The sequence below is a fragment of the Manis javanica genome, chromosome 3, assembly GCF_040802235.1.
Source record: "Manis javanica isolate MJ-LG chromosome 3, MJ_LKY, whole genome shotgun sequence".
Lineage (NCBI taxonomy): Eukaryota > Metazoa > Chordata > Mammalia > Pholidota > Manidae > Manis > Manis javanica.
The window spans coordinates 163,404,075-163,429,226 of record NC_133158.1 but is presented as its reverse complement, the minus strand read 5'-3'; the positions used below and the strand labels follow the sequence as shown (position 1 = coordinate 163,429,226).

At 43.5% G+C, this 25,152-nt stretch overlaps 1 protein-coding gene and 1 long non-coding RNA gene across 3 annotated transcripts in view; one reads left to right on the top strand and one right to left on the bottom strand.

The window, feature by feature from the left end:
- Window positions 1-20,066, bottom strand: part of TRIM42 (tripartite motif containing 42) — a 48,515-nt gene extending 28,449 nt beyond the window's left edge. The window contains 4 exon segments of the mRNA XM_073232268.1: window positions 3,883-4,709; window positions 15,531-16,201; window positions 19,727-19,832; window positions 19,835-20,066. Coding sequence (XP_073088369.1) covers window positions 3,883-4,709; window positions 15,531-16,201; window positions 19,727-19,832; window positions 19,835-20,066 — 1,836 coding nt within the window.
- Window positions 20,067-20,403: 337 nt separating this feature from the next.
- LOC140848493 (uncharacterized) overlaps window positions 20,404-25,152 on the top strand; it is a 35,303-nt gene continuing 30,554 nt past the window's right edge. For both annotated transcript variants that reach the window (XR_012129490.1, XR_012129489.1), the window contains exon 1: window positions 20,404-20,539. This is a non-coding gene — a long non-coding RNA (uncharacterized lncRNA). The remainder of the gene's footprint in view (window positions 20,540-25,152) is intronic.

The following is a 25,152-nucleotide window of genomic DNA, read 5'->3' as shown; positions in this document are numbered from 1 at the left end:
GTGGCTTGTGCTGGGCAGCTGTGCGCAGACAGGGCTTCTGCTTCCTGCCCAGTTGCTTTGGGGTTTATCTCCGCTGTTGCTGTGGGCTTGGCCTGGCTGGGGCTGTTCCTCCAAAATGGTGGAGCCCCGTTGGAGGGGGAGCAGCCAGGAGACTATTTATCTCTGTAAGGGGCCTCTGTGCTCCCTGCTGCCCAGGGGGTTAGAGTGCCCAGAGATCCCCAGATTCCCTGCCTCTGGTCTAAGTGACCTGTCCTGCCCCTTTAAGATTTCCAAAAAGCACTCTCCAAACCAAAACAACAACAGCAACAATGAGAGAGGGAACAGAAAGAAAGAGAAAAAAAAAAAAGGAAAAAAAAGGAAAAAACAAGCGATTTTTTTTTTTTTTTTTTTTTTTTGTCCTCAGGTGCCGGTCCCAGGCACCCGCTCACTGGTCCTGCTGCCCTGTCTCCCTAGCACCAGGGTCCCTGTCCTTTCAAGGCTTCCAAAAAGCACCCACCCACCGGTCCCGCAGGGAAGGAACGCTCAATATTCTTTGTCCTCAGGCACTGGTCCCACGCACCCGCTCACCAGTCCCGCTGCCCTGCCTCCCTAGCACCGGGGTCCCTGTCCCTTCAAGGCTTCCAAAAAGCACTCGGCAAAAAGAGAGAAAAAAAAGGGGAAAAACGCGCGATTTCTTCCGTCCTCAGGTGCTGGTCTCAGGCACCCACCCACCGGTCCCACAGGGAAAAATGCGGGATATTCTTTGTCCTCAGGTGCCGGTCCCAGGCACCCGCTCACCAGTCCCGCCGCCCTGCCTCCCTAGCACCGGGGTCCCTGTCCCTTTTAGGCTTCCAAAAAGCACTCGCAGAAAAGAGAAAAAAAAAAAAGGGGAAAAACGCGCGATTTCCTCTGTCCTCAAGTGCCGGTCTCAGGCACCCGCCCACCGGTCCCGCAGGGAAAAACGGGGGATATTCTTTGTCCTCAGGCGCCGGTCCCAGCCACCCGCTCACCAGTCCCGCCACCGTGCCTCCCTAGCACTGGGGTCCCCGTCCCTTCAAGGCTTCCAAAAAGCGCTCGCCAAAAAGAGAAGAAAAAAAAAAAAAAAAGGGGAAAAACGCGCGACCTCCTCCGTCCTCAGGCACCGGTCTCAGGCACCCGCCCCCCGGTCTCGCAGGGAGAAACGCGGGATATTCTTTGTTCTCCGGCGCCGTTCCCAGGCACCTCCTCACCGGTCCCGCCACCCTGCCTCCCCAGCAACGGGGGCCCGTCCCTCTAAGGCTTCCAAAAAGCGCTCGCCAAAAAAAAAAAAAAAAAAAACCGCTCCGGTTTCTCTCCACCCGCCGGGAGCCGGGGGGAGGGGCGCTCGGGTCCCGCCAGGCTGGGGCTTGTATCTTACCCCCTTCACAAGGCGCTGGGTTCTTGCAGGTGTGGATGTGGTCTGGATGTTGTCCTGTGTCCTGTGGTCTCTATTTTAGGAAGATTTTTCTTTGTTATATTTTCATAGCTCTATGTGTTTTGGGGAGGAGATTTCCACTGCTCTACTCACGCCGCCATCCTGGCTCCGCCCTTATAATTATATTTTTAACAGATCTTGCATGCTTCATTTAATTTTAATAAACTGAACTTTCATTTTATTTATAAAATTAATTTATAATTACTCTTATTAGCATATAAACTTTTAAATTTTATGAATTTGTTTAATTTAGTTATTTTTACATATTTATACTTATAAAACTTTTGATATATTTATATAACTTATTAATAGAAATTAACTTACTTTTTTGTGATTAGTAAAACAAACACTCATTGTAAAACTCGGGAAATACAGGAAAGGTGTAAGGGAAGAAAGTAAGTATCACTTATAATCCCACAATTTGGTTAATTATTCATTATTCTTTCCAGTTTTGGAATACACACAAACACACAAATATGTATAATTTGGTTTATACTGCTTTGATTCCTGTTTTCTTTCACTTACTATATTTTACATATTGCCTATTATCATTAAAAATTCAGTAAAGCACCATTTTAATAACTGCCCCATAAATTATTTAATTCTTCTGTAGTTGAAAACTTAGGTTGTTTCTAATTTTGCACTCATAAATAATGGTGCAATGAACACTTTGGGCAGGAATCTTCATCTGAATTTTGAATCATTTTCTTAAGAGGGATTTCTAGGAAATAAAATAAAATTTTATTAAAAGCTCTTTAGGATTTTTAAGATACATATTGACAAGCTACAAGACTAACTTTAAGAATATTTTCTCTGCTGAAAGCCTTAAGGGGTTTGTTAGTCAACCACCCTCTGAGAGAAATGTCAACACAGGTTTCATCTTCTGCATTACTGAGCTGTATGATTCCTGTGTGACTGGTCCTAAAATAAGGATCACTGATATTTTTACATCAAATGCCACGGTCTGGCATTAGGTGTAGATGTCCTCTCTTGACAGCCAATGCCTTGACCAGGTCTTCCTGTGTAGAGTCCTTTCTTGAGCTCACCCAGGGACCACTGATGGGCGGCAGGGGGTGACTGTTCTCCAAGCCCAAGTATAGAAAACATCACCATTCCTTCTCCAAAGCAAGATCCTGCTAACTTCTCAAGTGGTCTAAGTTGCGGGGGGATGAGACGTAATGTCATTCCTGAGCTAATGTCACATACACTGCAGGATTTGCTGTTCTAATACTATCTAGAAATGAAAAAGTTCAGCTGTTCAGTTGTGGGTGTGCCCTCTTTGTAGGGCAGAGACACTGCTGTGTCCCATAGCCCATGGGAGGGTACGTTCTAACTTTCAATGTATGTTCCTGCTTAGTGTCAATTATAGACTCCAAAACATAGATTGTTTTGTTTCAGGAGAGTGGGAAAGTAGAGTTTAGTTAGGTCTGGCTTTCATTATCTTGTTTTTAGACCTTTGATGCTAAAGTGTGGTCTCTGGATGAGCAGCAAAGGCAACACCTGAAGGTTGTTATAAGCACAGGATCTCGGGACTGGCACTGTAACAAGATCTCCAGGCGCACATAGATGTATAGACTTCAAGGATGACAAGAGTCTCTGGCAGAGCTCCAAGACTCTGGGGGCAAAAGGTGGGCACGTGGAAGCAGGCCGTGAGTGGTCCCGGGACACGTCCCTGTGGGGGGCCCAGAGGAGGCAAGGTTTGCTGGAGTGGAATACCTAGTTGCGAGTTATCTTTTTTCCTCCTTGAACTTTAGTGAAACATTCTGTGAACAACTCAAGTTCAGCTGGATTTGAGAGGAATCTTAAGGGAAAGGCCATTTGGCCATAGTAGGTCAGGAGGCTCAAGGTAGAGTCATGTCCCCTGAGGCTAGGTGGTGGCTGCTGCAGAGGTCTGTGGGAGACCCACTGCCCCTTCCACACCCCCCAAAAAATGTTGGCTCTCAGGCAAAAAGAATTGGAATGACACTGGGGATATCCCTCCAATCTTTCCAAATCATGGGGAGTCTGGATATTTTCTTTAAGAAAGGTAGCAATCTAGAGGAATCACAGCAGATAGATCATGAAGCCTGCATTTCTAATGCCAGTTTCTGTGCTCTTTCTACTATTACAGATATTCCTTCGGGTAATATTACACTCTCCAAGCAGTCTCTCTAAATTACTTTGGTTCCCAAATCGGGTTCTCTTTTCAACTGAGAAGCTGCCTTTGAAGTAGGGCTGGGATTTTCTGATGAATTCTATGAGCTAAATACATTGGTTTAAGCCACTCTTGGGCAACTTAAGATTTCAGGAACTTATCCCTTTTGAGTGGGATGACCACAAAGAGTCCAGAGGAGCAGATTGAAGCTACCCAACACTAGAGGTCAAAGAGGTAAGTGCAACATTTCCTGACTACTCATGTCTGTTCCATATCCCACACCCTCCCACCCTCCACACAGGGACACAGCCTTTACTAACTCGACAGCTCGGGGATACACCAGAGCCTGGTAGATAACAATGGGGCCTGGGGTTCTCACAGAGCCATCACTGAATGCGTACCAGCTGTGGAAGCTTCCTCCACTCTGCACAGGCTCGCCTTCTGCCCCTGTGTTTCAGTAGGTGTAGAGGCCATCTGTGGGTTTGGCAGCTGTGGCTGACTGGGCTCGCCCAGACGCCTCCAGACCCATCTTGGACTTCTTGCCACCAGGGGCACTGAAAGACATCAAGGAGGTGCTTCACTGGTAGATCTGCTGGTTGCCGAAGTTGTGGGTGCTGAAGGTGAGCTTCCTGGCAATCACCGTTTCCGAGTGCACAGGGTAGCAGGAGGGCAGGGAGTCCCCTGAAGGGCACAGCTTTTTGGGTCCTGTGGGGAAGAGCTTGTGGATGGCACTGGAGAGCTTGGTGAAGTCCAAGGGCATATAGTGGAAGGAGTGTAGCCGGAGCTGTGGGTCGGGCCTGAAGGTGCTCTCGATGCCATCCTTGATCTGGTCCATCAGCATCTTGGCCGACTGCAGGAACGCCACTTGGCCTGTCTCCTTCAGGGCCTCCTTGGAGTAGGCGATCAAGCCATCCATTTCATTCACTTTTGTGGTTGTGATGTACACATATTTTTCAATCTCCTTCTGCCTGGACACTTCTAGATTCTCTGTCTGCTCCATGATGACTTTCTCTTTCTCCTGTAGAATGCTGCACAGCTTGAGAAATCCATTTCTGATCTCTCTTCACTTTACCTCCTTGTCAGCTTTGAAGCTGATTTTTAAAATGTTGAATTCCATCAGGTCATTGTCAGTTTCACATCGGACTGCAAAATAACCAAGGTAGTTATTTCAGTTAAAATTTTCATCTCCCCAGATGTCAAAGGCAGTAGCAAATTGGAGAAAATTACCTTGGATTCCAAGGAAGTTCATGGAGAGGGAGGGAAGGTACTTATAGCTGGGCTGAAACATTCTAGATCAGGGTTATGAACTGCATGTGGCCTCCCTCAGCACAGCCCTCTCTTGTTCCTTGTCTAATACCTCCCTCATGTATAACAGCCAGCCTTCCCTGGCATACTTGAATCTTGTAATAGTAATCCCTGTGGCCTTGAGTCTGAAGTTGGAAGTTCAAGGCCACCTTTGATATTAGTGTTCACCAGACTTCATTTGTCAGCAAGTCGGAGTTGAGAAGGGACAATGCCACGAAGTGACTGGTTTTCCCTGTGTGAAAGTTGAACTGTTGCAGGGATAGGAGAAATAATTAAATTTCTGATGATAACTTCTAAATGCTGCCATGCCTCATTTGCCAAAACCCAGCCCTAGACAGCAGTGGGAGTCCGGCGATTCCCTTCCCTGAAGCTGCTCTTCCACACACACATTCTCCCCACTGGTGGACTTCGGCTCTCTGAGATTCATCTTGATTCCCTCTTGTCTTTCTCCCACTGCCTTTTAAGAATGAGTCCACTGAGGCGGAGCCAACATGGCGGCATGAGTAGGACAGTGGGAATCTCTTCCCAAAAACACATATATTTTTGAAAATACAACAAATACAACTAATCCTAAAAGAGAGACCAGAAGACACAGGACAACAGCCTGACTACATCGACATGTGTGAGAGCCCAGCACCTGGTGAAAGGGGTAAGATAAAAGCCCCGGCCAGTGGGACCCCAGCACACCTTCCCCCAGCTCTTGGCAGGAGGGAGAGGGAGCCCAGGACTGCTAAACACCCAGCCCCAGCCACCCGCACCAGAGCGCAGACACAGTGCATGCGTGGAGGGCTGGAAACTAGGGAAATAGGGCAGCAAGACCTCTGAGCGGGTTTTGAAGCTGATGCCCCTGTGACAAAGAAAAGCCAGTGCTCTTTGAAAGTCTTAAAGGGACAGGGATTTAACAGCTAGATGGAAACAACACAGGTCACAGCTCAGTGGCTGGAAATTACAGGGAAAACCAGGTGCATTAACCCCCTGGGCAACAGCTCTGAGATCCCTCATGGAGGTAAACAGCCAAACAGCCCCCCCCCTCCATCCATTACCCCTCCCGGCGCTGCGAAAGCAGAGAAACAGCCTAAGGCAAAACACGCCCACAGAAAGGCAGAAAGGAAAATTCCTATACTTTGGCTGGGCAAGACACAAAGACCCAGCCTACACGTGATTACCCAACACAGGCCACTAGGGGTTGCAGTTGTCCCAGTAAAGAAAGGCCAGTAGCAAGTGAAAAGTTTGGTCCTCCCAGCTGACAGTCAATAGCACCTGTCAACATGAAAAGGCAAAAAAATATGATCCAGACAAGACTAACCCAGACAGCTTCGGCATCTGCCACATCTTCCCCTGAGAAGGAACCTGGGGAGATAGATTTAGCCAGTCTTCCTGAAAAAGAATTCAAAACAAAAGTCATAACCATGCTGATGGACTTGCAGAGAAATATGCAAGAACTAAGGAAGGAGAATACAGAAATAAAACAAGATCTGGAAGGGCTTCAAAACAGAATGGACGAGATGCAAGAAACCATTAATGGTCTAGAAAACAGAGAACAGGAACGCAGAGAAGCTGATGCAGAGAGAGATAAAAGGATCTCCAGGAATGAAAGAATTCTAAGAGAGCTGAGTGACCAATCGAAAAGGAACAATATACGCATTATAGGAATACCAGAAGAAGAAGAGAGAGAAAAAGGGATAGAAAGTGTCTTTGAAGAAATAATTGCCGAAAACTTCCCCAAACTAGGGGAAGAAATGGCCTCTTAGACCACAGAGGTACACAGAACTCCCATGACAAGGGATTCAAGGAGGGCAACACCAAGACACATAATAATTAAAATGGCAAAGATCAAAGACAAGGACAAAGTATTAAAGGCAGCCAGAGAGAAAAAAAAGGTCACCTACAAAGGAAAACCCATCAGGCTATCATCAGACATCTCAACAGAAACCCTACAGGCCAGAAGAGAATGGCATGATATACTTAATGCAATGAAACAGAAGGGCCTCGAACCAAGACTACTGTATCCAGCACGAATATCATTTAAATATGAAGGAGGGATTAAACAATTCCCAGAAAGGCAAAAGTTGAGGGAATTTGCCTCCCACAAACCACCTCTTCAGGGCATCTTACAGGGACTGCTCTAGATGGGAGCACTCCTAAAAAGAGCACAGAACAAAACACCCAACATATGAAGAAGGGAGGAGGAGGAATAAGAAGGGAGAGAAATAATCATCAGACTGTGTTTATAATAACTCAACAAGTGAGTTAAGTTAGACAATGAGATAGTAAAGAAGCGAACCCTTAACCTTTGGTAACCACAAATCCAAAGCCTGCAATGGCAATAAGTTCATACCTTTCAATAATCACCCTAAATGTAAATGGACTGAATGCACCAATCAAAAGACACAGAGTTATAGAATGGATAAAAAAGCAAGATCCATCCATATGCTGCTTACAAGAGACCCACCTCAAACCCAAAGACATGCACAGACTTAAAGTCAAGGGATGGAAAAAGACATTTCAGGCAAACAACAAAGAGAAGAAAGCAGGTGTTGCAATTCTGGTATCAGACAAAACAGACTTCAAAATAAAGAAAGTAACAAAAGACAAAGAAGGACATTACATAAGGATAAAGGGCTCAGTGCAACAAGAGGATATAACCATTATAAACATATATGCACCCAATACAGGAGCACCAATATATGTGAAACAAACACTAACAGAATTAAAGGAGGAAATAAAATGCAATGCATTCATTTTGGGAGACTTTAACATACCACTCACTCCAAAGGACAGATCCACCAGACAGAAAATAAGTAAGAACACAGAGGCACTGAACAACACACTACAACAGATGGACCTAATAGACATCTACAGAACTCTACATCCAAAAGCAACAGGATACACATTCTTCTCAAGTGCACATGGAACATTCTCCAGAATAGACCACATACTAGGCCACAAAAAGAGCCTCAGTAAATTCCAAAAGATTGAAATCCTACCAACCAACTTTTCAGACCACAAAGGCATAAAACTAGAAATAAACTGTACAAACAAAGCAAAAAGGCTCACAAACACATGGAGGCTTATCAACACGCTCTTAAATAATCAATGGATCAATGACCAAATCAAAATGGAGATCCAGCAATATATGGAAACAAACGACAACAACAACACTAAGCCCCAACTTCTGTGGGACACAGCAAAAGCAGTCTTAAGAGGAAAGTATATAGCAATCCAAGCATATTTAAAAAAGGAAGAACAATCCCAAATGAAAGGTCTAATGTCACAGTTATCGAAATTGGAAAAAGAAGAACAAATGAGGCATAAGGTCAGCAGAAGGAGGGACATAATAAAGATCAGAGAAGAAATGAATAAAATTGAGAAGAATAAAACAATAGTAAAAATCAATGAAACAAGAGCTGGTTCTTTGAGAAAATAAACAAAATAGACAAGCCTCTAGCCAGACTTATTAAGAGGAAAAGAGAGTCAACACAAATCAACAGTATCAGAAATGAGAAAGGAAAAATCATGACAGACCCCAAAGAAATACAAAGAATTATTAGAGAATACTATGAAAACCTATATGCTAACAAGCTGGGAAACCTAGGAGAAATGGACAACTTCCTAGAAAAATACAACCTTCCAAGACTGACCCAGAAAGAAACAGAAAATCTAAACAGACCAATTACCAGCAACGAAATTGAATCGGTAATCAAAAAACTACCAAAGAACAAAACCCCTGGGCCAGATGGATTTACCTCAGAATTTTATCAGACGTACAGGGAAGACATAATACCCATTCTCCTTAAAGTTTTCCAAAAAATAGAAGAGGAGGGGATACTCCCAAACTCATTCTATGAAGCTAACATCACCCTAATACCAAAACCAGGCAAAGACCCCACCAAAAAAGAAAACTACATACTAATATCCCTGATGAACGTAGATGCAAAAATACTCAACAAAATATTAGCAAACCGAATTCAAAAATACATCAAAAGGATTGAACACCATGACCAAGTGGGATTCATCTCAGGGATGCAAGGATGGCACAACATTCGAAAGTCCATCAACATCATCCACCACATCAACAAAAAGAAAGACAAAAACCACATGATCATCTCCATAGATGCTGAAAAAGCATTTGACAAAGTTCAACATCCATTCATGATAAAAACTCTCAGCAAAATGGGAATAGAGGGCAAGTACCTCAACATAATAAAGGCCATCTATGAAAAACCCACAGCCAACATTATATTGAACAGCGAGAAGCTGAAAGCTTTTCCTCTGAGATTGAGAACTAGACAGGGATGCCCACTCTCCCCACTGTTATTTAACATAGTACTGGAGGTCCTAGCCACGGCAATCAGACAAAACAAAAAAATACAAAGAATCCAGATTGGTAAAGAAGAAGTTAAACTGTCACTATTTGCAGATGACATGATACTATACATGAAAAACCCTAAAGACTCCACCCCAAAACTACTAGAACTGATATCGGAATACAGCAAAGTTGCAGGATACAAAATCAACACACAGAAATCTGTGGCTTTCCTATACACTAACAATGAACCAACAGAAAGAGAAATCAGGAAAACAACTCCATTCACAATTGCATCAAAAAAAAATAAAATACCTAGGAATAAACCTAACCAAAGAAGTGAAAGACTTATACTCTGAAAACTACAAGTCACTCTTAAGAGAAATTAAAGGGGACACTAACAGATGGAAACGCATCCCATACTCATGGCTAGGAAGAATTAATATCATCAAAATGGCCATCCTGCCCAAAGCAATATACAGATTTGATGCAATCCCTGTGAAACTACCAGCAACATTCTTCAATGAACTGGAACAAATAATTCAAAAATTCATATGGAACCACCAAAGACCCCGAATAGCCAAAGCAATCCTGAGAAAGAAGAATAAAGTAGGGGGGATCTCACTCCCCAACTTCAAGCTCTATTATAAAGCCATAGTAATCAAGACAATTTGGTACTGGCACAAGAACAGAGCCACAGACCAATGGAACAGACTAGAGAATCCAGACATTAACCCAAACATATATGGGCAATTAATATTTGATAAAGGAGCCATGGACATACAATGGCGAAATGACAGTCTCTTCAACAGATGGTGCTGGCAAAACTGGACAGCTACATGTGGGAGAATGAAACTGGACCATTGTCTAACCCCATATACAAAAGTAAACTCAAAATGGATCAAAGACCTGAATGTAAGTCATGAAACCATTAAACTCTTGGAAAAAACATAGGCAAAAACCTCTTAGACATAAACATGAGTGACCTCTTCTTGAACATATCTCCCCGGGCAAGGAAAACAACAGCAAAAATGAACAAGTGGGACTATATTAAGCTGAAAAGCTTCTGTACAGCAAAAGACACCATCAATAGAACAAAAAGGAACCCTACAGTATGGGAGAATATATTTGAAAATGACACATCCAATAAAGGCTTGACGTCCAGAATATATAAAGAGCTCACATGCCTCAACAAACAAAAAACAAATAACCCAATTAAAAAATGGGCATAGGAACTGAACAGACAGACGGTTCTCCAAAAAAGAAATACAGATGGCCAACAGACACATGAAAAGATGCTCCACATCGCTAATTATCAGAGAAATGCAAATTAAAACTACAATGAGGTATCACCTCACACCAGTAAGGATGGCTGCCATCCAAAAGACAAACAACAACAAATGTTGGCGAGGCTGTGGAGAAAGGGGAACCCTCCTACACTGCTGGTGGGAATGTAAATTAGTTCAACCATTGTGGAAAGCAGTATGGAGGTACATCAAAATGCTCAAAATAGACTTACCATTTGACCCAGGAATTGCACTCCTAGGAATTTACCCTAAGAATGCAGCAATCAAGTATGAGAAAGACCAATGCACCCCTATGTTTATCGCAGCACTATTTATAATAGCCAAGAATTGGAAGCAACCTAAATGTCCATTGATAGGTGAATGGATAAAGAAGATGTGGTACATATACACAATGGAATACTACTCAGCCATAAGAAAAGGGAAAATCCTACAATTTGCAGCAACATGGATGGAGCTGGAGAGTATTATGCTCAGTGAAACAAGCCAAGCGGAGAAAGAGAAATACCAGATAATTTCACTCATCTGTGGAGTATAAGAACAAAGGAAAAACTGAAGGAACAAAATAGCAGCAGAATCACAGAACTCAAGAATGGACTAACCGGTACCAAAGGGAAAGGGACTGGGGAGGATGGGTGGGTAGGGAGAGATAAAGGAGGGGGAGAAAAAGGGGGGTATTAAGATTAGCATGCATGGGAGGGTGGGAGAAAGGGGAGGGCTGTACAACACAGAGAAGACAAGTAGTGACTCTACAACATTTTGCTACGCTGATGGACAGTGACTGTAAAGGGGTATATAGGGGGGACCTGGTATAGGGGAGAGCCTAGTAAACAAAATATTCATAATGTAAGTGTAGATTAATAATAAAAAGAAAAAAAAAAGAAAAAGCAGTTCCTGTGTGGTGACCTCCAATGAGTTCTACACAATGATATAAAGGGCATATAAAAGTGTAGGCAAAGGGTCTGTTTGTGTTTATACAGAGGATCAAAGCCTAATTTGGCTACCCCGAAAATGAACTAAGATACGATATGAAAAAGAACTTCCAACATCAGCACTCTCGGGAAGACTCATGCCAGAAGATGACCATCAAAAAACCCTAACAAAGATCCATGCACTGCTACAGGTGTAGACGCATTCATCCCACCAGTTCCTGGACTTGCCATGGGAATGAAGAAGGAGATATCTAAGCTGGCCTGTGCATACAGCAAAACAACAAATTTGACTGGATCTAAACTGTTGGAACTCAACCAAGAATTAGGAGAAGTGCAACTTGTAGTGCTCCAAAATCTTACAACTACAGACTATTTACTGTTAAAAGAACATATGGGATGTGAACAGTCCCCAGGAATGGGTTGTTTTAATTTGTCTGATTTCTCTCAGACTGTTCAAGTTCAGTTGGACAATATCCACCATATTATAGATAAGTTTTCACAAATGCCTAAGGTGCCTAACTGGTTTTCTTGGTTTCACTGGAGATGGCTGGTAATTACAGGTATGCTTTGGTTATGTAACTGTACTCCTATTATGTTAATGTGTGTGTACAATTTAATCAGTAGTTTAAAACCTATACATACTGAAGTTACTCTACAAGAGGATATGTCAAAGAAATAATCAATCTTCCCAGGTTTTCTTCTGCCTGCTACTTCTATAGCTTTTCTTCTTCCTTCCTAATTATAACCCTTAAGTAGAATTCGTGCCTCATATCGAATTTACCGAGTATCATAATTCTTCCAAGTGGTAAAGACACCTCAAGACAAATGCTGGGCATAGAAGCCACAGGGCATAAAATATGCAAAGAAGTAAAAAGCTAACCTTTTCAAACAATAAGGCTTCTCTCTCACTTACCAACTTAACATTTCCCTGTATGGCCCCGGAAGATGACTGGTTAGCCAGAGACGGGTAAGATTCCTCAAGGGAGGAACAACCTAAGACAGGTACAGTCACAGGGGGGCCATCAGGTGAGAAAATGGGGATCAACAGAGGTGAGGCTTAGAACTCCCCCCCCCCCCATTCTGAGAGAAACCTTCTGCATACGTGGATGTTTTATTGCTCTTGTCTAGCTTGGATTAACACATAGTCTACAGGCACATACCTGATCATCTACATTTGCTCTCTTACAACACTACACTATGTTTTCTACCTTTATCTTGTATCTACCTACCACTTCAGCATTTTATTAAAAATAATAATAATAAAGAGAGAAATGTGGTATCCACATATAAATCAAGTATAAAAATCAAATGAATATTCATATTTGAACTGACTGTTTATAGTTTATAATGCATGATCAAAACCAAAAGCTTCTGTGATGACTGCCCTTGTAATGTTCACCATGTAACTTATTCACTATGTAAGAATTTGTTCTCCATGTAAGAACTTGTTCATTATGCTTCAGAAGACTGGAGACTGATGACAATTAGGCTTGGGGTGGATTAATGATTGTGCATTGAGCATTGACCCCCATATACAGAATTTTATTGTGGTTAACAACCATTTGATCAATAAATATGAGAGATGCCCTCACAAAAAAAAAAAAAAGTACACACTTCCAATTGTAAAATAAATAAGTAACCGGGATGTAATGTATAGTATAAGGAATATAGTCAAAATATTGTAACAACTTGGTATGGTGGTAGCTGGTACCTAGAATTATCATGTATATAAATGTTGAATCACTGTGTTGTACACCTGAAACTAATGTAATACTGTGTGTCAACTACCCTTCAATAAAAAATACTTATCTAAAAAAAAAAAAAAAAGAATGAGTCCGCTGTTCTGCAATGGGGTATGGGGGGGTCTCGATAATATGGCTGAATGTAGTGAGCACATTGTTTTTCATGTGAATTCTTCATAAGAGTGTATGTTAATGATACCCTAATAAAAAAAGTGTGTGTGTTGAAAAAAAAAAAGAATGAGTCCGCTGTTATACACAGAGAAGACAAGTAATGATTGTATAGCATCTTACTATGCTGATGGACAGTGATTGTAATGGGATATGTGGGGGGAACTTGATAATAGGGGGAGTCTAGTAACCATAATGTTGTTCAATTAATTGTATATTAATGATACGAAAAAAAAAAGAATGAGTCCACTGTTACATTTCTAGGAGAACCCAATTCATCTTGTGTCCTCTCACAAGGTATTTGTATTTTAAGTTGATTCAGTCATTTAGCAAACATATACGGGATGCCTGTTACATGTCACATGGCTTTCTAGGCACAAGGGATACAGATATGAATATGAGAGGGCACCAGTGCTTAAGGGACTCCTAAGTTCAATGACGCTACAGTGCAGAGGATGCTATGACAGGGGCATGCATTTCTTTAGGGCCCAGAATTTCCCAAAGTATGTTCTCAGATCACCTGTTTTTGAATTACCTGGAGATCTGTTTAAAATGAAGATTTATGGCACCCCCTGCTCCTGAAAGTGAAGTGAGTCCATAAAAGCAAGGTTAAACACTGGTTAAAAAAATTTGGTGGGGGGGGAGCTCCTTTAGCAAGGATAGGCTAAATCCTTTACCTGTATCTGAATGGATATGTCATGAAAGTGGTCCCTGCTCTCTCCCTACCTCTGGAATTTGTACTGGTGTCCCTCTTACCCTGAATTAAACCTCACTGTCTGACTTTTAGGTGCCCTAGACTGGAGAAAACTCTCCTAGATTTCTCCTGTGTTAAAGACCCACTCTTGCTATGACTGCATGGGGTCTACAGCAGGCTTCAGGCAGCAGCCCCTTCCCCCTGCTGAGACCCCAGAGAACCTAGCCAACCCCAGGCAGGGGGTCCACCTTCAGAAAACCCTCTGTGAACCTATGGGACTCTCACTGCTGGCGACATGGCCCCTGGCGGGTTTCTTTAATGTAGAGGCTTCCCTGGTAGTGGTTCCAAACCTGAATAAACATTGTTTGACAATGCTACCAGGTATGGGCCAATTGAGAAACAAGGTATTCCTGAAATATTCATGCTGGTGAGAGGCCCTGGGTGACAGAATTAGCAAAGTCCATGTCGGACACACCTCTCTGTCCAATAGGACATTTCTGTGTAGCTCAGAGAAAATTTGCCTCTCCTGTGTTTAGACACAATCCTGGGTTAAGTAGGCCTCTATTCAAGGAAGTTATTACTAGAGGCAAAAAGCCCTGAAAGAATCCCTGATATCCTCATGTCTAATCAGGTGGACAAACACCCAGAAATTATGGGGTTCTTTGTGGAGCTCTGTAAAATACTGCTGTACTGAGTTCCATTGTGGAAATGAGAGTCAGTCTCATCTGTATACATATATGTATATGCATGTGTATGTGTGTGTATATAGATATATGTATATATATCTATATACACACACATACTATATATACTATATTCTATGTATCTAGTATAAAATAACCACGAGCAGGCATGCAGAGGAAAAACAAGCTGTTGACCAGACCATTTTTGGCTATTTCTGAGTTTTCTTCTTATTATGTGTTTGCTACCAGTTCACTTACTTTGTTGTTCGCAACTTTTGGGAAGAATCTGTCAGTAAAATTTAAAATTGAGATAATGAGATAATTCTAACACTGACTTCATTCTTTCCCCTACAGATCAGGAAAATACTGAAGAAATCCAACTTTACTGACAAAACACCTAAGAGAGGCTCACAGAACTTCAGGACACTACAGGATCAAAGCTTCCATCTTCCGAAGGAGAAAATGAGGCCCAGGGTCATGAAGATTACAACCAAGATTATACAATCCTTATGCACTTACTATGTGCCATGTAGTTTTCTGCACACTCGTGGAGAGTAACTCATTTAATCCTCAGAGCCACCCACGGAGGGCAGTACTACGATTACCCCCATTTTACAGGGGAGGAAACTAAGGCACAAGGAGGCTAGGCGGCTGGTGGTTGTTGCTGGGGGTGAACCTCAGGGCAGTAAGTTGCAGCCTAGCTCCGCTTTCCCCTGTGCTTGGATTGCCTCACCAGGCGGAGGTAAGGCTCTCACTGTGCAGACTGCCTAGGTCATTCCCCCCATCAGTGCCCGAACTGGAGTTCAGAGAGGAGAAAAGGGGGCCCGGACCTGCTTTGAACTTGGCCCTCTTGGAGCAGGCGTCGATGAGGCTGACAGTGTCATGGCCGTTGTGGAGGGTGGCCTTGCAGAAGGTGCAGAGCAGTTTGTTGTCATTGTGGCAGTACTCGATGCGTCTGGATGGGTAGTGGATGCAGACCTTCTCGTCCTGGTCCTTGGTGCTGGTGTCCACGAAGACATGGTCCTGCATGGCCATGTTCGAGTGGAAGGTCTTGAGGCAGTCGTTGCATAGGTTGAGGCGGCAGGTGATGCAGCGCTTGTAGGCGGTTCGCCGGCTGCAGCAGACCTGACAGAGGGTGGGCCCGGTGGAGCAGTCAGAGCGCTACTTGAGGTAGCCATGCTGCTGCATGTAGTGCTTCGTGAGGCGCCCGCGCAGGTAGTTCTCGGGCAGATGCATCTTGTGGCTGTAGGGCATGCAGTGTGAGCGACTGCACACAGGGCAGATGAGGATGAAAAAGTTCTCTGTGACCTTGGCATGCTTCTGCAGCTGCCGCAGGCACTTCTCACACAGGCTGTGGTGGCAGGGCAGCATGAAGGAGTGGAGGCGCAGCCGATTGCACCTGGGGCACGAGAGATGGTGCACCAGGTGGCTGCTCACTGGCATAGTCTTCACATCCTCCACCTGGGTGTTGCTGCTCCTGATGCGCAGGGCAGTCTTGGAGCTAGAAGCAGGAGCAAATGCAGGGAGGGCTTTAGGAGGCAGGCTCAGGATTAAAATTAAAGTTAATACCGGCAAGGGTTTATTTAGAGCAGTGTCTGGTACACAGGAAGTGCTCTGCGACTGCTTGTTATTTCTGAGCCAGAGAAAAGCGGCTCAGACTGGCCTGGCACTGTCAGCTGGGCCTTGGTGTCCTATTGGCCGCCAACAATATCATAGACCACCAATATCAGACACAGCCCTTTTGGGACTGTGATGGCGCAAAGTGGAAACCAGACCACTTCATCCTGTTTGAATGCAGACAAAAGGAAGTCCAAACCACAAACAGGACCAAACCTCCCCTAACTGGTTGATGGAAGTGACTGCTGTGTTTCCACTGATGGCAGCATGAGGCTCACTGTGTTCTTCCCACCTTCTAGAGAAGATTTATTAAGATACCCAATAGGATTTTTGCCCTCACACCCTCACCAAGCATGTACCTAAATCCTACAGTAACTTACTGATGTCTCTTACTGAGGCTTCTCAACTTTGCCTTGCTGTGAGTTCTCACTTGTTGCAGTGAGTCAATAAATCCAGTCTCATCCAACCACACTTGTGTTCTTGGTGGTTTTACTTGGAGGGCATTGACATTATTATTGTTTATTGTTATTGTATTATTATTTATTGTAGGTAGGATGGGACACAGAAGAGGATGCATCAGGAGTCCTTCCCAGGACTCCAGGAGGTCAGTCCCTGAGCCATTCATAGAACCTGTGTGTTCAGACCACCTGACCAAGAGCTAAGAGTTAAGGTCTAGGCTCTAGGGGAAGACTAGATAGAATTCACCACTTTAGATTTGTTGTTTGAGATGTTTTTCATTCTCAGTTTTCTCATCTGTAAATCAAAGCTCACGCTACTACTTCCTTCACAGGGACTTCACCTCCATACCTGATAGATAATTCGCGATGAGTGACTGACTGCTAGTACCTAGTAAACATTCAGTAAATGTGGCCATTGTAACTATTCCCCTCTGCTACTAGCCAGCTAATGTCCACAGTAGAAGAAGACAAGTCCATGAAAATGTGTGCTTCTACCGTTGTGTGTGTGCTGATTCTTTGTTTACTATCTGAGGCTGATTTAATACATTTAATTGTAGGAACTAAGGATGAAGCAAAAGGATACTTATAAAATTCAAGTGCATGTTCTAAGAAGCCACAATCACCGTAAAAATAGTTAGCTGTGCCAATAGAGGTGTAAACGTATACACAATTTGTGACTTCCTATTTCTTCTCCTCTGTTCACATAGTGTTGTTTGGGCATTGGTCTCTTCTGTTCCTGGCTTCTTGCAGTCCCTCTGTGCTCTTGTCTCCTTCCTCACTCCCTTAGCCAGGGACCTATGTCTCAGGCCAGACCGTCAAAGGTGCTGCCTAAGCGTGCTGGAATCAGTGACCCTGTGGTGGCAGAGAGTGCCCCTTGTAGACATTCAGCCACTGGGAAGCTCCTCCCTTGGGATTTGAATGCTGGGCTCCAGGCCTGCGGGCCTCCGTGTTCTCAGCCCGGTTCCCTCTCTGCTTTCCCAGCTTCCTGCCTGAACCCTCAGGGGGTCGCCTGGAGCTGCGGACCAGGTGGACACACAGTGGCTGGATGGACTTCTCTGGTATGATAGGGCGGGACTCTGGGAATCAGAGTGTAATGTAAAGGGAGATATTGCAACTTGAGAAATCAGGAAGGAGGAGGGAGGGCTGAGAGATAGGGGCCAATGGCCCAGGAGCTGGGGTGGAGGTGAGACAGGAGGTGAGAAGAAGGGATGAAGAAGGTGGAGATGGATGAACAAAGCTAGGGGAAGGCAGCTCTGTCCAGATGCTGAGCAGGGTGTAGCGACGAGCAGCAGGGGAGGCAGTGGGCCAGCAACCGGAGGGAGGTTGGATGGGAGGGAGCCTGGGCTGCACCCATGGCAGAGCTCTGACGCTGGCAAGAGCGCCTGTGCTCATCCCCCAAGAGCCTCAGGCTGGGGCCCCAGCACTCAATAGCCACGGTTCCCTGCCAAAATGGTCACCAGCAGCCTTGCCTTCAGGCTGAGACATCTGGCTTTTGCTCCTCAGCACAGTGCCCCCCACTCCTCATCCATTTAGGCCTGGTTCCTTGTACCTGGGCTCTTAACTTGGCAAATTTACTGGCTTCTCCTTGTTACCTCCAGACCATTCTGCACTTTAGAATCACTCAGTGTGTGTGTGGGGGCTTTTACAATTCCGATGCCCAGGTCATACTCCAGACCAATGTAATCAGAGTGTCTGGGGGTAGAGGCCAGGCATCAGCAGTTTTTAAAGATCCCTGGGTGATGGTAATGCCAGGCAAAGGTTGGGAGCTGCTGGCCTAACGTATCTTCCCAAGGCGCCAGTGTCATTCTTTCCCTGCAGAAAAGGGCTCAGGGACTCTCCATGGCTGATGTGCAGAAAATGGGGCCTTTGAGAGGAGAGAGCAGTGTGGATGCTACGTTCCGCAGCTTAGAGCTTCTGGCTTGCCATCCAGATCCCTGAGTCCTCCACTCATGCACCCTCTGGGAGGGGTCCACGAGTGGAGACGAACACTTATTAAGCATCTATCAAGTGCTGAACTGCAGGGTGGATCATACTCTTCCCCTGAATCCACTGAACCTTTGCTCATAGAACTGTTTTTGCAGCCTTGAAAGGCTATGAAACTGCCCCTCCAAATGCTGTCATCTTATAGTTTGAAGCTTTGATCCTTCTTACTCTAAGAAGTCTGCCCCTGCTACTCCAGACTTCCCTCAGGTGTGACGTACAAAGTCTGCCTTGGTCAGAGTGGGAAGAGGATACACAGCGCCTGACACAGAGGGTTAAAGGTCCAGGGGCATGACTGGGACCCCATGTCCCACAGCTTCTGGATAGGAACAAAGAGAAGGTTGGCAAGAGTTCATGGCCATCTGGGGAACTTACATGGACCATATGGGACGAAAGTGGCTTGTGGAAGTTATGAATTTTTCCAGTAAGTGCTACAGATATCAAGAGCTTAGAGGAAGAGGAGGAAGAGAATTTACATTGTAGCTCATAACAGATTGCAAAGCACAGGCATTCATCTGCATACCCACTTCACCACAGCAGGCATTATGCCCTCCATTTTGCAACAGTTAAAAACGCAGAGTCTGGGTTCAGATTCTGACTGCATCTTACTAGCTGTGTGGTCCTCTGCAGCTTAACCTCTCAAAGGCTTATTTCCTCTTTGGTGTGACGGCACGGGGCGAGGGTCCGTGGGCAAATTGCCTAAGCTGCAGCAGCTAGGACTGTTTTGCTGCAGGCGGAGGATCCGCGCTCGAGTTCAGGAGCGCGCGGTGCTCCTTCGCGCAGCTGCTGAGTTTGGGCTTAGAACTCAGGTCTCTCCACGCCGAGCGGCTGTGAGGACGCACTTAATCGCGACGACACTCCGGGCCTCCTCCCTGCAGACGGAGAGGCGGAGGGCACAGACCCGAGGCGGCCAGCGCAGACGCAGGGCCCCGGCTGTCGGGGAGGGTCGCGTACGCGGGCGAGGCACATACGAGGTGCGGATGCTGCGCAGGCGGCCCCGGGGAAAGGCGACTGTGGCCCTGTGGCAACAGCAGCTCTCGTAGTAGCAGCAGCGCAGGTCGCTGCTGGCTGTGCACGGCATTTGCCGTTGGGGTCGTTGGCCCAGGAGCAGCAGCACCAGTGGCGGTTGGGGTTCTCGGCGCAGGTGCTGGGGCAGCATTGGCAGTCGCGCTCGTCCTTGTCGGGGCAGGGGAAACACGTGCAGTTCCGCTCAGAGGTGAAGAGGAACTTGCAGCACAGACAGGAGCACAGCTCAGGACAGCATCTCTGCCACGTGCAGCAGGGAGAGCAGACACACGCGGTGGTCTCCATGACGCCTATATGGTTGTCGCCTGCCCCAGGGCTCGGCCGCCTCCTCCACCAGCACCGCTCTCGGTTCCTGGAGCGCCGCCTGCTGCCCCGGTGCCCGCGGAGGCTGTCAGCGAGAGGTTGGCTGCTAGAGGCCTGCGCAGGCGGTGTGTTCACCAGGAAGCTCCAGCGCCGGCATTTACATAGACCAGCCTGAGGCCGTTTGTTTATGTCACAATCCCTGCCCACCCCTCCCCCGACCCCCACATCTCACCACGCTGGGGCTGGTGGAGGGGGAGGCTGATGACCCTTCGTGCTTGCGTAGGACCAGCTCCTGAGGAACGACAATGCAGTGAGCATCCTGGAGGATTAGCTGTCACTTGCCACCTTTCAGTATGTGGGGTGGATTTCAGGGGCTAGTTCTCACTGCTTGGCCCTTTCCCTGCCACTCGGGCAAGTTGACTTCAGAGTATGTCTTCATGGGCTGAAAGGCTTGGGTAAGATTCATTGGAAGAGTAGGCCGACATCATGCTCCTTTCTGTGTGCCTTTTCTGCATTGATAGAACTCTTTTTTGATGATCCAGGCGCAGTGTTGACAAATAACAGTAACGCTGTATTTAAAGGGAGTCACCATTTGGAGGAAGAATTAAAGAAAAACAAATGATACAGGCTCACGCCATCACCTCTGTTAGTAGTCATTGTTTGCCAATGGCTGTATGGTCATTGCTGATTTTTATTGGGCCTCATGCGTAAGTCACAGAATATTTCTTGGCTTTTTGCAGCTTCAAGGGGTTTGGCTGAGGCTCAAACTGTTTCCTGCCCCCCTTTTACTCCCACCCCACTGTATCCCTGTTATCAACAGGCTGGAACTCTAGAAGAGAGTCTTTAACTCTTCTTTTAGTATATGCTCTGTATCTCTGGAAACAACCTTATATTTTAGGGGAGAATCTTGCTTTCCAGTTTATGTAGCTTGCAAACATTAACAGTGCAGAAATTTCATGGCCAAATCACCCTATGGTGTAAACATTGACTTATTCTTTTTCCAAAAAGGAGAAGTGAGACCTGAATTTGGCCGCAGGAATTTATGGCACAATTTATTATCTCTCCCTGTAATCAGCACCTTGTTATAGGCAAGAACATTCACTGTGTGCTAACTGTACCCACCACACATTGACTTTAGCTCCTACAAATGAAAATCCTGGATCATAGAATATGTGCTTTATTATTATTATATTTTATAGATACAACTAAATGGCTTACCTAAAGAACATGCCAGTTTATACTGACACCAACAATGTATGAGAGGCACTTTCTCCCTATATGATTTCCCACACTCAATTTTACCAGTATTCCTTTCTATCCTCCAGGTACAGAGGTTTGAGTTAAACTCCTGAGTTTATAGTACATTTTCATCATTGGTCTGTGCAAGGCTCCCTCTTGTTTCTTTAAAAATTTAATTTAATTTTTTAAATTGAGATATAATTCACTTACCATTAAGTTCACCATTTAAGAAATGAAAAAGTCAGTGGGTTTTAGTATATTCACAAGATCATGCCACTATTACCACTACCTAATTCTAGTACATTTTCATCATCCCAGAAAGACACCCTGTACCCATTAGCTGTCACTGGCTATGCCCTCTCTCTGTGGCTCTGGTAACCATTAATTACTTTCTGTATCTATCAATTTGCCTATTCTGGACTTTTCATATAAACAGAATTGTAGTATTTGGTCTTTTGTATCCAACTTCTTTCACTTATGTAATGTTTTCAAGGTTCATCCATGTTTTAGCCATGTGTCAATATTTCATTTTTTTATGGCTGCATAATGTTGTATGGATATAACACATTTTGTTTATCATTACCTATTGTTGGCCATTTGGGTTTTTTCCACCTTTTGGCTATTGTGAGTAATGTTGCTGTGAACATTTGTGTGCAAGTTTTTGTATGAACGTGTTTCCAATTTTCTTGGGTATGTACCTAGAGAGTGGAATTTCTGGGTCATACAGTAACTCTATATTTTTTTGAGGAAATGCCAAACTGTTTCCAAAATGGCTGCACCATTTTACATTTTTACATTTCTCTACATCCCCACCAAAACTTGTTCTTTTAAAATTATGATTAGTATAGCCTTCATAGTGGGTATGAAGTGGGATCTCATTGTGGTTTAGATTTGCATTTCCCTGGTGGTTAATGGTGTTGAGGACCTTTTCATGTGCTTATAGTATCTTCTTTAGAGAAATGTCTATTCAGATCCTTTGACCATTTAAAAAGTGAGTTTTTATTTATTGCTGAGTTGTAAGAATTCTTTGTACAAAATAGACAATACACCCATATCAGACACATGATTTGTAAATATTTTTTCCATTCTATGGCTTGTCTTTTCACTTTTTTGATTGTGTCTTTTGAAGCACAAAAGTTTTAATTTTGATGAAGTCTAATTTAACTATATTTTTGTTGTTGCTGCTTGTCCTTTTTGCCTGATCCAAAATCATGGATATTTATACCTATATTCTCTCCTAATAGTTTTATAATTTGTGCTCTTACAGTTAAGTCTTTCATCCATTTTGAATTAGTTTTTGCATTTGATGTGAGACAATCAATTGACCATACATGTGTAGTTTATTACTGGGCTCTGTTCTTTTGATCTATATGTCTATTCTTATGCCAGTCACACTGCTCCGATTACTGCAGCTTTGTAGTAAGTTTTGAACTTGGTAATGGTGAGTGCCTCACTTTTGTTCTTTTAGAGATTGTCTTGGATATTATGAGTCTCTTGTATTTCATATACATTTTAGGATCAGCTCTTCTAGTTTGCACAAAAGTCCATTAGAATCTTGATAGGGATTGCAATTAATCTGTAGATAAATTTGGGGAGCATTGTCATCCTAAGTATATTAAGTTTTCCAATCCATGAACATAAGATGTCCTTCTGTTTATTTACACCTTCTTCAATATCTGTCAACAACATTTTTTAGTTTTCAGTGTGTAAGTCTTATACTTCTATGGTTAAATTTATTCCTAAGTATATTATTCTTTTCATACTACCTTAGATGGAATTGTCTTCTGAATTTTAGTTTTAGATTGCTCATAGTTAGTGATGTTGGGGGAGGTCATTGGGAAGACATAACCACTGGTTGACTTGTGAGCTGGACCTGGGCAACTGGAGGCTCCTCACACCCTCCCCTCGTCTAGGAATGTGTAGTCTGCTTGCCTGTTCTGCTCCCAGAAGTTGCCCCAAGGACAGAGCCTTGAGATAGTGATGTGGTATTAAGATTGTCTGGATGGTATACATGACTGAACCCTAGTTAAGGCCTCTATATAAATTTTTAACATGTGCTGGAGTGAGTGCAAAGATCTTCTCATGTTGTGGCTGCCTAAGATAAGCCTCAGAGTAGGTTCCCTTGCTTATTTAACCTGCCACCTGCCAACCTGGAGGAGCCTGTCTCTTTCTTCAGTCTCTCCCTCTCCTCCAAATAAGAGGGCCCAGTTTCAGATTACATGTTGGAAGCTCCCAAGGAGTTTTCAAACTAACAAGTGTACAGAAATATAACTGATTTTTCTGCATGGGTCTTGTATCCGGCAACTTTGATGAACTCATTGTTACCTCGTCTTTTTTTGTTGTTGATTTTAAAGGACTATATGTGTGTTTGTGTGTGTGTGTCTATATATATATATATATATATAGACACACAGATATATATGTATATGTAACAGTTCATGTCACCTGTGAAGAGAGAGATCATTACATGATTTTTTTGCATATGGCACCAAAAACAAAATTAGACAAGTGAGACTACATCAAACTAAAAAGCATCTGCACAGCAAAGGAAACAATCAATAGAGTGAAAAGGAAACCTATGGAATAGGAGAAAATATTTTCAGATGACATATCTGATAAAGGGTTAATTTCAAAAACATATGAAGAACTCATAGAACTCAAGAGCAAAAAACCAGATAATCCAATTAAAAAATGGGCAAAAGACCCAAATAGACATTTTTTCCAAAGAAGACATACAGATGGCCAACAGGTCATATAAAAATCTGCTCAACATTGCTAATTATCAGGGAAATGTAAATCAAACCTACAATAATATATCACCTCAAATCAGTTAGGATGGTTATTCTAAAAAGACCAATAGATGACAAGTGCTGAGGATGTGGAGAAAAGGGAATCATTGTATATTGTTGGTAGGAATGCAAAATGGTGCAGCCACTGTGGAAAATAGTATGGAGTTTACTCATAAAATTAAAATTAGAACTACCAGATTATCCAGAAATTCCACTTTTGGTTATACAGCTTAAGGAAATGCATGTTCTTTGCAGCATTATTCACAGTAGTCAAGATATGGAAACAACTTAAGTGCTCCATGAATAAATGGATAAAAAAGATGTACTGTATACATATGTACACAGAGATACACACACATTCAGTGGAATACTATTCACTGATGAAAAGAAGGAAATCCCTTTGTAACAACATGGATGAACCTAAAGGACATAATGCTAAATGAAATAAGTCAGACAGAGAAACACAATTACTATAGGATCTCATTTATATGAGGAATCAAAAAAAAACAAAAAAAAAGTCAAACTCATATGAACAGTAGAATGGTAGTTTCTAAGGTTTAGGAGGTAGGAGATATGGGCAGATGTTGGTCAGGGAGTACACCTTACATTTATAAGATATATAAGTTATGCGATCTAATGTACAGCATGGCAGCTATAGTTAATAATATCATGTTGAATACTTGAAAGTTGCTAAGAGATTAGAGCTTAAGCATTCTCATCACACCAAAGGTTTTGGAGGTAGTAATGAACTTGATTATAGTAATCATTTCACAATGTATATGTATATCAAGTCATTATGTTGTACATTTTAAATATGTATAATTTTATTTGTCAATAATACCTCAATAAAGCTGGAGTAAAAAACAAAATCAACATACAAAAATCAGTGACTTTCATATATACAAGTAACAACAAGATGTAAAATAAAATAACCAATTTACAGTCACAAACAAAGCAAAAACAAAAAACAAAAAAACTACCTAGGTGTAAACTCGACCAGATAATTTCAAAACCTATATGAGGAAAGATATGAAACACTC